Raw genomic sequence first — 13,442 nt, 5'->3', positions numbered from 1 at the left:
CACGGAGGATATATCAGAAGGATCTGCACATAACCGCTTGCATTTTTCCTGCTCACCTCTTATCTTGAACATTTATTTTTATATACTGTATATAAACAGATCATGCGAGTTTCTGCCGGATTTTTGACATTATTTGGTAATCGCTTTACTCGAAGAATATGTAGTTTTTTGAGTGCGCGATGAGACGCACTGCCCTTTTCTCACCACATATAATTTTAGCGAATGTCCTCATGCACCACAGTGCCCTCACAGCCCTTCAGATTTCTAACAATGAATAATCCGGAGCTCTCATTAATAACGTCCTTCACTGCTATATGAACTGTAGTGTCCTCATACTGTCCGAACTCTGTGTATGCTTTTTACGCTGGCATACAGGTTAACTAACGTACCCCGCTGGAAACGACCAGCTTCTTCCGAGCTTTGTCCACGGTAACTTTTGTGGCAACTTGGAAACTTTTAAAATCCATGGAATCTCAAGAGTGCTGTGCTGTGCATGTATTGTAACAATCACAGTGTGTTTCTTCGTTTTTTTGGTGTAAACTGAGGATCTACCATTCATGCTCTAAAAGGATAATACAGCAATAATACGCATAAAACTGCACATAATCACGTCTTCAAATAACTTCCTATCTTGTATATAAAAGGAGTAGTCTTAAAGTTTTAATTGTCACCTCGAGAAAATAAAGTTACTTAACTATTTTTGTTTGTTTGTTTGTTTGTTTGTTTCTTTACAGATACGGTACATGTCTGTGGTCTTGGTACACATTGTAATGCCCGCGCCCCAGTACTGTCGCACGGCACTAGAGGAGCCAAAAGAAAATGGCGCAGCCAATTGATAAAGTGGAGATCGTGCAGTAATTCTCCAATATTCTTACTAAACTTCCCAATTGGTTTCACGTATCCAGCTAATCTTTTCCATTACTCTTTATATAGAGAGATAGTTTTACAGTATTTAATGCACTTTTCTGCCCGTACAGTACAATTGATGAGTCATTTTTGTAAATAGTTAGACTTAGTACTAGAAAATACATTAACTCATTCTGCAAATTAGTACAATACTACCTACCTTAGAAGGTAAACGGCACGTTCAATGGGTCTGCTTTCCAAACCTTCATCCAAGGTATGTTTCTTGACCTGTTCAACGCTCTGAAATGAGTAAAACGAAATCCTTAACATAGTGTATCTTGATTCTTGCATGTAGGCTACGAAAGAATTAATTTTCATCAACATGAAATCCTGAATTATAGACACGAAAAGCGACATTGCCGTTTTCGTCTTTTCAGAAATTTCAAAAATGACAAAATCTAGCATGTAATCGGCAAAGTGACTTAACTAGGACTGTATTTTGCCTCCTCCTAAATATCAATAAAAACTTGTTTAGGAAATTTTTAACTTTCAGAACTGGATAATGATAAATGTAGTCCAAGAAAATTTGCCACCCTTCAAAACTTGCCTCCTCGTGCCATGATTTATGTTAACTTATGCGTAAATACCGTTTTGGACTTGACCACGATTTATTGGGTAGTCAACTGTGCCTGTAAATCGAACTGGTCACTGAATACGACGTTCCCTCCGATAATCAACCTTCAGCCGTCCTCTTCAGTTTGCGGTCTGGAAAGCAGGGGCGGATGCGAGGGGGGGTGCTGATCGGGGCGATTGCCCCCCAGTAGAGGAAACTTTTTTATTTTATATATAAATAAAATATATAGTTTATTTTTTGACGCTCTTAAAAGTAGCTCTAAGTAGCAGTATTACAACCCACCGCCCTCCCTAGAAGTCCGTCCTGGATCCGCCTTTCAATATGAGTCCTCACAAACATTTCATTGTTTCAGTAGCTTCAGGAACCCACGATCTGATCTTTGTCAATCTCTGATAAATTGTAACTCATTATTACCGGATTTCCACTACTCATTAATTATCTAGACCCATAGCTTGCACATAGCTCTCTAAAGACAGCGTCCACACTCAATGCACTATTTGGGTACGAGCTGCATTATCGTAAACTCATATGTTAACAAGGTAATCCGCTATTCGAAGATGTAGTCATATTTCAGTGATCGGGGGTTGCATATAATGATATATTAGTGGAAACACATTTAAGAAGACGCCGTGTACATTGTCTGCCGAGCGCAATTTGCACCAAAAAATATGTGTCTGTAGAGGACAAACATGCTCATGTTAGTTGAAGGATCAGCACACTGGTCAGGGGCGTCATTTAGGAGGGGCAGGGAGGGGCATTTGCCCCCCCCCTAAGTTTGATCAATAGAATAGTAGTAAATCAGTGAAAAACGCGAAATTTTAATTATATCAAGGGGTCTTGCCCCCCCCCCAAGCAAAATCTGAAATGACGCCCCTGACACTGGTCACCGTATAGAGCAGCTTTTCGCACTACTTGTAGACGACATGCTACCACTAATTTTAAAGCCGCCGGACAACGTGACAATTGTGTACGAATCCGTTGTCTTATGTATAATGCCTGGGTGATGCAAGCGAACGCCTATTATGCAATTAAGTCATTTCGAGTGTGGTCGTACGATGGGCTCCCGAAGCCAAGCTATCGTTCCGCAGTATGCCGTTCACGTAAGTCATAACGTGTCAATAGTTCATCAGTAGTACTGATGATATGAGGCACACGGTGCTCGTAGCGGACATATTCCAAGTGCACCAAAGACGCACCAGAGATCCATTTTACTGAAGTGTCATATCGTTCGGTCTTTTTAACTGTCAAGACAGCGATTATCAATGCAGAGTTACCATATCCACTTGGATGAGTGCATAAATACTAAATATCGATGTTGGATGTAGATCTACAATACCGAGTGCTCGTATAATTATCCCTAAATTATGCTTACCGCCGAGAATAACTTGGTGTGTCGGAGGAGACTAGGTTTGAGGGGAAAAGTAAGAGGTGGTATTCTGGGATGGAAGGTGCTTGTAGTTTGTTCCCTGTGCAAGCAGATGAGCGGAAAATACAGTGTCTCTTCGCAATCGCCATACAGGGTCCACGTCACCATTGACTCTGTATGAACATAATAAACTATCTAGTCCTCTTCGTAGTTTAGTGAAAGATTTAGTAACTCGGATCCTACCTCTGGAGTTATCAACAATGCAACTGAAGAAAAACATCCTGATAATGTTAATGATCTTGATTGTATTGCCAATACAGATCCTACATCGTGTTCCAATAAACCTGTAAGTTCTGAGGCCCCTGTATTAGGAGCATAACAAATGTCTTCTTTGGAACATATTAAAACTACTTTAGGTTTCGGTGGTAGTCATGGGCGGCGATTAGGGGGGGCAAGAGGGGGCAGTTGCCCCCCCCCCCACTTTTTTGAAGTGAGACCTTAATTTATATAATTTCATTTGGAAATGTAAACAGAGTGTCCACACAATTTGGAGAAAAGATCTCGTGACTTTTCCCTGACTTTCCATGTCGAAAGTTCCAGATTTCCCTGACCCCTGAATAACTTAAAAATATAGAAGAAAAAAAAGAAACCCCAGCCTCCACACTCCCCAGTTGGCCTTGTTCTCTTCCGCTTCTCTTTCTTTCCTTATTCAATTTCTTTCCAAAGGAATGTAAATTTACAAACATGTGCATTAGGCCGATATTGATTAGGCCTACATATTACATAAAATGTAAAATTACAAACGAAAGTGTGCAGCACACAGAGTACTTAAGATATGAAAAAAATTATACATTATAATACCAATTACACAGCATTATAATATTGCCTATAGTAATAAACAGTTCATACATGATTTTACTGATTATTAAAAAAAAAAAAAAAGACACACTATCTAACACACATTACCTTATGTAACACACACATTACTTTTGCTGGTGCAGTTGTTAAATGCAACCCATTTAGAAATTTGTATTCATACTTTCTCGCATAGTTTCCTTCTCATTGATCTGAATATCCTTCTTGCTGTCTCCGCAGTATAATTTTCTTCTCTTCTTCCTCCAGCTCCTTTAGTTGTTGCTGCATCTTCCGTTTCTCTCTCCTCTTCTCGTCTCCAGCATTTATTTCTCTTTTCTTTTCCAAATACACCTGATATTGTCTCACTGAACTTCTCACTGAATTTATCATACCTCTTGTAATTATTAATCCTGATGATCCACTTATTCTCATCACAGAATCATATATGATCCGTTGAGCAACCAGAGATTCTTCTTGTAAGTTGTCAACAATGAGAATTTTATTTATTATGAGACCACTTTAAAAAAATGCGTTTCCATGAAAGAAGATAAAACACAATTTCATAACTGACCATAAGTCAACGAATTCTTCCCATTTTCTAAGTAAAAAAAATTCATCAAGTCCAATACCATCTCTGTCATTGGCTATGAATTCATTTCAGTGTTCCTTAAATTCTTCAGTCTGAGCTTTCATTGTGAGCTGGAGATATTATTTCTTTGCGTTCTCAGCCACTTGTCCAGATATCCTCTTGGCACCATTCAATTCTTCTAGAACAGCGTCTACCTTTTTGACCAAATATGCCAGGATGCAGTTAGATGTGTTTCTCGCAGAAAATTAGTTTCAAAAACTATATCAAAGAACACTGACTCCCTCAATATCATCATTGAGAACACTACATTTTGCATCCAGTAACAGTAAAGAAATCAACGCTATTTCATGAATTCAGTAATTGAACAATTGACCTAAATCGAATTTTTCCTGACCTTCCCTGACCAATCTGCCATTTCCCTGACTTCACCTGATACATTTTTACTTCCCTGACTTTCACTTATTTTCCAGAATGTGGACACTCTGGAAAAGGTTTTGTATGTATTACTGTTTCATAGAAAAAATGGTGCCATATGATATTTGCCGTTGCGTGAGTACGTATTGGTTATTTGTCTTCCCATGGAGTTAAGAAAGCTACAGGAATTGCGTTTTAATTGCAATTTAAAGCAATTAATATTGTAATTGCATATTTCTTTAAATGTCATGGCATATGCTTGCAGTACTTACTGTATTTTATTTTCTAAGAGAAAAAAACATTCCTTTAATGGCATGTGTGAAATTAAAAGTATAAGTTGTTCATTAATCCCCAGTTTCAATATAACTTCTGCAAAAAAAGCTTCATTATTCATTACTATGATTAATATTATCCTTTCTATTTATTTGTTTTGCGAATTTATTACTGAATAATCTGATCAAACAGTTTTCCAGACAGAACTTTTAAGATGTTCATGAGCAAGATCTCAAATCTCTTCTTACACTTTCGATGTTTAAGAGTATAAAGGGCTAGTTTCTACCTGTATTGCTCTTATGAATTTACTTAAAATAGAAATACGATATACGACATTTTAAGTGAAAAAAGATAGTATCCTATTAGTTATACAACCTTTCGTCAAAGAGTGTTAGAAACAACCAGGAAATCTAACATTTATATATAATTGTACTGATCATGTCTTGCCCCCCCACTTTTAACGTCCAACCGCCGCCACTGGTGGTAGTGACCTTGACTTGGAAAATGAAAGAACGACAAAACATTCCTCATACAACAAGGGAATTGCGTTCGAGGAAGAAATGTGGCATGCGCGGTTCCTCCTCTCACCCAGCGAATGTCATAACAACATGAAAAAAGAAGATGAATGGTGTTTCCCTAACTGAAATTTTAAGGGAAGACAACGGACAATCATGTGGGATCACTGACTGTCGTAATTTGTAAACATGTATTTTGTTCTTAACTTTATAAAGTGATTCAATTAACATTCTTGTGTTCTGTTCACAGAAACACTGGTTTTTCTGTTTTCCTGGTTATTACTTTGTAATTGCAATGTAATTTCACAGTATCAGCAGTATTCAAAATGGTGTTTAAAAAGAACTGTTTAAAAACTGTATCTTCTTATAATCCTGAATTTGTGTTCAGGAAATAATCTGACTTTAGTTTTGTGTCTGGCTATACGAGTCATGTTAATACTGAGGTAAATAATTTTATAATCAGGGGTAAAAGTGGATCTGAAAAGGTAAGGGAATGGATGACGTCACGCCGTCTTCCGCGCCTATCTTTGCCTATTGTATTTTTTAGGAAGTGGGGGACGCCATAAATATTTTTGGACGTGGGGTATTAGCGTCCTCCTGCGTTTTCCCTCACTTTTGCTCCTGTTTGTAACACTATATTACAAAGTGAAAGAAGGTAGACAAACTACTTCCCTTAAAATGTTGATGGATGAAAGGGGAATAGCGTCATATTGGAATCATACAAGTATAGTAAGTATATATTGGCATTCCGGGCATCAAGGGAAGGAGGGTGAGATTTTATATATTTTAGAGATGTGTATGCCATCTGTAGTTCTGCACTTCAATTTTTCCATACTCAGTCTGAGCTGATTAACTGGGCTATTTACTGTAAAAGGGACCATATATTTACTTATATGCAAAGCAATGCAGCATCAAGAATCGACCATTGTTATGCTACTGAAGAATTAGCTAGATTGCTTGTTACCTTTGATGTTTGTCTAACCCCATTTACAGATCAGAAGGCTATAGCTCTTGAATTTCACGTTGGTTCAGCGTATGGGGACAATCTTCCTGGAAAATCTTGTCCATGGTCTAAATGATTTTATTATGTTAATCAGTTTCATCGGCATTTGTCTTTCCAGCATAATCATAGACACAGTTATAACACAACACTTCAATAGTAGATTCAACAGTGGTGCCCACCCCCCTCATGTCCATGACGAACCCCCCTCAATTGTCTATCCGTAGGTGTTCTTCCATGAAAAAAGTCTTTTCGATTAATTTTTACACCCCTCAAACATATTTATATAGATTTTTACCCCCCAAATATTTCAACGACGCAGTTTGCGTCATAGCCCCCCCTTTGTTGGCACCCCTGGATACAATACGTTAAAAAAATGGTTGTTTATAAGTCACTTTCGAGACAGGAATGAAGATAGTAAAAATATAATACAATTTCATATGACATGTTTAAAATATTCTAGTGGGTTTTCAACTAGGCTAATATTATACCGAGATGTGCAGTGTTATCAAGGTGAAATTTTAAACTTACACAGAGAGTCTACTGAAAAATTTTGCTACTATCGTAAAAATAACACCGTGGTAGAAATAAACTTTTAATTAGCCTTAGATATTTCTGTTCGAAGTTAAAGGTGTCTACAAAACAGGAACATCTAGATACATATCATCGAATTGACAGCTGAAGTAGTGCAAGAGAGGACATACTGTAGGCCTATTATTGTAAAATTCACATCCTGCGAATACTGCGATAGATATTGAGACAGGAACGGCAACTTAAGGACACGGAAATTCTAATCACTAACGATAAGAGGACAAAAACTCCTTTGAGCTGCTAGAGATATTTATGGAGTACGGAACTGTAACACGAATGATAGAAGAATCTTCATAATGATAAACAACCATGGGAAGATAAGAATCAAAGAGAACTAGATTAGAGTAGGGTAAGGTATTGTATTACTATGTGAATGTGTATTATTTACTGTTTGAAATGAATGTTTAACAATTCGTTATATTATTTGTGTAGTGGTTCATCATTTATAAACATTTCTGAAATTCGAGAACTAATACGTATTTATAGTACTCGCGCCGACTCGTGAAGCTTGACCTAGATCTACCGATTTCACCACCCAATAGAACGCGAGGGTGTGTTCCGGTCGTCAACCCCCACCCATCAAATTTTCTCAGTGTCTTCTCTCGCGCTACACTGAAAACATCTCCCGAGAGTACAGTGTTGTCGGATTGGCGTCAAGTTCCGTTTTGTTAATTCTTTTTTGTTGCGTTATGTTTTCGTTGTTACTATTTGTTCTATTGTTACCATTTTAGAATAGTTGTTACAGTAGTTATTGTTGTGCAGTGTTATTATTGGTAATTTTTAAATGCTCTTTTTATATACTCGTTTACTATGTCTTCAAAGTTTGGCAACGTAGTTGGTGAATTTCAGCTGCTTGACGTTTCCCCAAGTGTGCGCTCGGGAAGCGGCTCCACGAATTGTACCGAAGTTTTCCGATGTGTTGTAGCTCAAACAAATTATTTCTCTGATTGGTTTAGATCCCACGCTTCACGACTGGGCGCGAGTACTATAATTCAGGTGAAAAGAAATCATATGTATTGAAAAACTAATTGTGTCACATGATGTTTAAGGTAAGGGCTAAGAGGCCACAGACAAAGGATTTTTGTTGTGTTAACCTTTGTCTGTGTAAGAGGCAATATTACAGCTTAAAGTTATAAATATATTATTACCAATTTCAGTACTGAGTTCACATAGTTTGGAGGAAATCTACCGTAGTTTCACAACGGATATAAAACTCACGTAATTTATGCGTATCTTGATGTAGCAAATGGAAAACTTTCCATAATATTTTGCAGAAATGGTGTGTGTGTGCACAAACTCGGTAGATCCCTTTGCGTACCTCAGTGCTTTCAGGCCCTCCCACTCGCGTTACCACCTCTTCTTTGTACGAGTTTTGGGTAGTTTTTGTGGATTTCCTTAAGAATTTTTTCTCGACTGGCATAAAATTTTCCCTTTTCTTATCAAATTTTCCCCACTTTGTTGAGTGTTTCCAGAAGTTATGTGTAAAGATTAATTTAACTATAGGGGCCGTGGTGGCTCAGTGATAGAAAGTTCACCTCTGGTGCTTGGGGTCCTGGGTTCGATCCAAGCCCCGCCATGTAAACTTTGTGGTGGACAAACACCGTGTGCGTGGGTTTTCTCGGGGTTCTCCCGTTTCCTCCCACTTTCTTCATTCCACCATTTCATTCATTACTTATCATCACCGTCTCCTTTAGCCTAACCGGTTTAACCGTAGGACGTAAAACTCAAAGATTCCATTTCATTTTCATTTATTAATTTAACTATATTAAAGGAAGTGCCAACCACATTTGTTTTGTTGATTTGTCTTTTCCTTCTATTTTATAAAACTTTTTTCTGCACCTTTTAACAAACACACACAAACAACCAGCTAGCAATGGCTGCAACTTATGCTACTTTGAACAGATATACTCACACACACTATTGCTATTATATTGGATTATTTCTGAAGAACAAAGAAAAATTTAAGGATTTATATTGGTCGATCAGTCAGTGCGATAATTTCTCTGCATTTTCATGTTTTATCGAAAAAAAAAATCCTTTTCCCTTTATGCTAAATTTACCTACGAAATTTCCCTATATTAGAGAAATTTCCCTCAAACTACGAACACTGGTTTTGAGTCACATTTGATATTTCGTATTGGATGTCCTTCAAACAAGGATTTCCATGTGTTCTATACGTAGTGAAGTCAACAGATAATAAATAAATAGAAAGAGAGTGGAAGACATTGATTGTTCGGAAGGTCTAATTACAATGCCTAATCGGGGTCATTCTATTACATGCATATTTTACAGGAAAATATGTTTATAATGTTTATGTTAAATAGTTTGACATACTAAACTTCCCTACTATGTCATCCAGATTTAGTTTTACGCTATAATTTTTGCACTTTTGTATCTATCAATCACTTTTTATTATGAAATATTTTGATGTTCATATTCTACTAGGGACTTTCTATTTGTAATAGGTATTCTCACATGGGGGCACATTTCGTAATCCATATGAAGTATGGAAGTCAAAGATATATAAGCATGTCAGTCCCAGCGTCCCCTACAGGGGACATAAAATATGACGATATTATTTCTTTACAACTTTAAAATTAGACTGGCAACATTGAAAACTGTTTACAAGGGATGATCCATCTATGATCATCAACTGTAAAAAGTTTTCAATGTTGCCAGTCTGATTTTAAAGCTGTAAAGAAATAATAATGTCATCATATTTTATGTCCCCTGTAGGGGACTCCGGGCAGGGTTGATATGTTTAAAACAAAATGTTTAAAACATGTTTAAAACAAGGGCTGTTGTTTTATTCAGTTTGTTTTGAACGTTTTAAACAAATTGTTTTAAACGTGTTTTTTTTCCATGGTGGTTGAACATGTTTAAAACAACTAAAATATCAGATTGAGTAAGTTAATTTAATTTTCTAACAAACAACCCATCCTCCGCAGGATTTGTGCGTGGAATAAATTACAAGCAGAGTTATATTCTTATTATAACAGCAATTACTGAACGAAATTCTGCACATCAATGTGCGTATAACTAAACCAACAGAAATTCAAATGAAGTATTTCAACATTTCTTAATTTCCAAGAATAACGGAGGTTAAACACACTAAACATTATTCTAAGATCAAAATTCACAAATTCAAAACTTGGATATTTTTTGATCACTATCATTTCCATAATAATGAAGAGTTCTCACATCATAAGCTAGAAGAAATGCTCTGACAAATACAATACAACTCATAGAAAAGAGCAGTGACTAGCCTACAAGGAGCAAATGACATATTTTAACTAAACAGTTTTCAAGATACATCTCTATCTGCAACATGGGTAGCTAATAATGATTAATGTCTACGGCATAACAACAAAATTAACTCTAGACGCCCGCCAGGGATTAAAAAAAAAATGGTAGACTCTCACGTTCGAGGCTCTGGTGACCCCCCTAATTATCACAGAGTCATGAATTATACACCATTGGAAAGCTTATGGGGCGTTTACACTTAGTCGATTTGCGTTCGATTCAGTTGAATTGACGTCACTTTCAACTTAATCGACCGTGTAAACGAGAATTCAACTTAATCGCTTGTTGATCGAAAGCGACTAATCGACTGGCAACTGAATTAAAAGACGTTCTATTTTCTGTGATTGAAATAATTGAACACATCCATCGATCTGATTCGGCCTAGTTGCTTCGATTTAGTGGCAAATGCAGCGAGTCGATTTAGTCGTGCGACTAAATCGACCAAGTGTAAACGCCCCATTATAGATCACAAATTCCAATGAGGTAACATTCGTGAAATTCCCGCCGTATTCGCAGAAAAAACAGACATAAAAATCATTAAAAATATGAAAATATTGACTTTGCGGTGCCCTGCAACCTTACAACCACCCTACGCTGACAAAATTATGAATGTGTAGGCCACATACTTGTGACAATAATGTAAGAAATGGTAGCCATTGCTGCCATTACGTAATGAATTCGTTTTAGGAAATATTTTCAAAAAAAAAAAAAAAAAAAAAAAAATATATATATATATATATATATATATATATATATATATATATATATATATATATATATATATATATATATGCGGAGAAAACATTCATTGAATTAGACATTCTCTCCCTTCCCCCACTAGTACCATGTCCATATGCAAATCATTTTTGCTGTACACATCATGTATACGAAGAAGAATTATGCTTCTAGAACACTTCAGTGAAATATATCTTGTGTTATATGGGACCGTCCCGAAAATAAATGTAAATTAACCAAATTTGACCTCCTCTTCCTCTATGAACAACAAGTACACATACAGGTTACTATCATGTAGGGAACTACCTCATTGCTTCACATACCAATTTTTATGAGTGTACCACAAAGGGGGGAGGAATATCCGCCAAAACCTGATGAAAAAATTTGATGAAAAATTAAAAAAAACGAACTTCATCCTCCGTTTCTCGGCCGTACATACGTAGCCCCTATATACATAAAATGCAACTGACGGAAAGCTTCATCCCTCAAATACTTTGGTACCAAATCATTTTTCAATCTTAATTAGAGGCTGAGCTATTGATGTTTGTCGTAAAAATAAATGTAATTAACGTCAAAAAACTTAAACTCCAAAAATTGGCTAACTTTGCCCCCTCCCTTCTCCCCCATATAAGCAAGAAGTACAAATACACGATATTACCATGTAGTGGCCAACTTCATTGCTTCACGTAACAATTTTTATGAATCTATCCCCCAAGAGGAAGAATGGCCCCCCAAAAAACTGTTGAAAAAAGAAACACGATATTTACCCTCCTCCCATATACATAAAATGCACACCAGTAAAGCTGCATCTTTCAGGAATAAATTGGTATCAAAACTATCTTCCAACCTTAAGGTTTAAGACTGAGCCATTGAGGTTTAAAGCCCTGACACAGAAGTTGCGTCAATGGGCAGACGACCAGTAGAACGTAACACAAAGAAACTAAACTACATACTCCGTGAACGGAGATCGGGAAAAACCCGATTTCTTTCTCCGGAATTGAACATTTGGGCGGATCGAGATTAGGGAAGTTCCCGAAATTTGATCTAGTGGTTGAATATAGATGGCAAGCAATATCTAAGAGTGTAAAAATGTAATATATATGCGTATTTAGATTATTGTTTTAAACAAAATAAACACTTTAAATATGTTTTTTTTGTTTAAAACAAAGTACTTTGTTTTAAACGTTTAAAACGTTTTAAACAAAAAACATGTTTTAAACATAAAAAACGTTCTTTTTGTTTTTGTTTTTTTAAAAAAAACATGTTTTTTTTTCAACCCTGACTCCGGGACCAAAATGGGTAAGCAAGCGAGCAACGTAGAGAGTTTGAACGCGGAAGCAACTGGCGCGAGTACTAGGCCCTATTCAAAGTCTTGGTTGTTAAAGTAGAGATGCTCATTATTAAATTTATGGACATTTTTTTTAAAAACGCACATTATTAAAACATTGCTCAAAAAATCTTCTAAGAAGTCACCTTGTACAGTTCGAAGCATAGAAAATGTTACAAAAAGTTAAAGTCCAACTTAGGAACAAACTCCTGCGCCGTGCGCTTATGCATTCCCAAATACACTTCTCACCGACTAGTTACTTCCAGTATTCAACCCAACTCAGCCCCTCCTCCACCTCCTTGTCTAAAGCGGTGTGTGACGTAATGTACTTTCCATTCAGACGAAAAAAAAAAGAAACAGTTTACAAGGTTTATCGCTCTAGAACCGTCTCTTTCATTCGTTTGTTTTGAAACGCCTTTCTAGAGCCTGAGTAAAACAAAACGTCACAAAATGTTCCCATAGCTTCATGAACACCCTTATTTGCATTCTTTCCCTTCTTCAAAAGCTGCATATCACATCAACCTAAGAAGATGCTCCTTGTGAATTCTATGGAAATTGTTAATCATGGTAGTAGGTTTTGTGCTTGACAAAGTCTGTAATGCGAGCGCAGAGCTCTAAAAACTACTGACAGAAATGAGTGGTATTCATTTCTTGTCAGTAATTGCAAGCAAATGTTCCAGTTGGCGTCATTTGGGCAGGACAGAAGGATGTAATTGCCACCTCCCTTGAGATTGAGAAATACATATTGTTTGATCAAATGAGTAGTAATAAAAAAAGTTCGATCCCAGCTCGCGCCAAGTAAACTTTGTGGTGGACAAACAATGTGAGCTTTTATTCTCCCGTTTCCTCCCACTTTTCATTCCACTATTCCATCATTGCTTATCGTCACCGTCTCCTTCATCCTCCCGCATAATCGTGGGACGGAAAACTTAAAGAATTCATTTCATTCTTTTACTAATAAAAAATGAAATTATTATGTCGGCGGATAATATCC

At 36.7% G+C, this 13,442-nt stretch overlaps 1 protein-coding gene across 4 annotated transcripts in view; it reads right to left on the bottom strand.

Moving 5' to 3' along the window:
• LOC145662613 (uncharacterized) overlaps window positions 1-13,442 on the bottom strand; it is a 450,934-nt gene that overhangs the window by 408,831 nt on the left and 28,661 nt on the right. For all 4 annotated transcript variants that reach the window (XM_081728341.1, XM_081728342.1, XM_081728343.1 and 1 more), the window contains exon 2: window positions 1,067-1,146. In XM_081728341.1, the coding sequence (XP_081584467.1) occupies window positions 1,067-1,146 (80 nt within the window). The remainder of the gene's footprint in view (window positions 1-1,066; window positions 1,147-13,442) is intronic.

The sequence above is a fragment of the Thermobia domestica genome, chromosome 10, assembly GCF_964235325.1.
Source record: "Thermobia domestica chromosome 10, izTheDome1.hap1.1, whole genome shotgun sequence".
Taxonomy (NCBI): Eukaryota; Metazoa; Arthropoda; class Insecta; order Zygentoma; family Lepismatidae; genus Thermobia; species Thermobia domestica.
The sequence above is the reverse complement of the archived record's forward strand: the minus strand, read 5'-3'. Positions and strand labels throughout refer to the sequence as shown.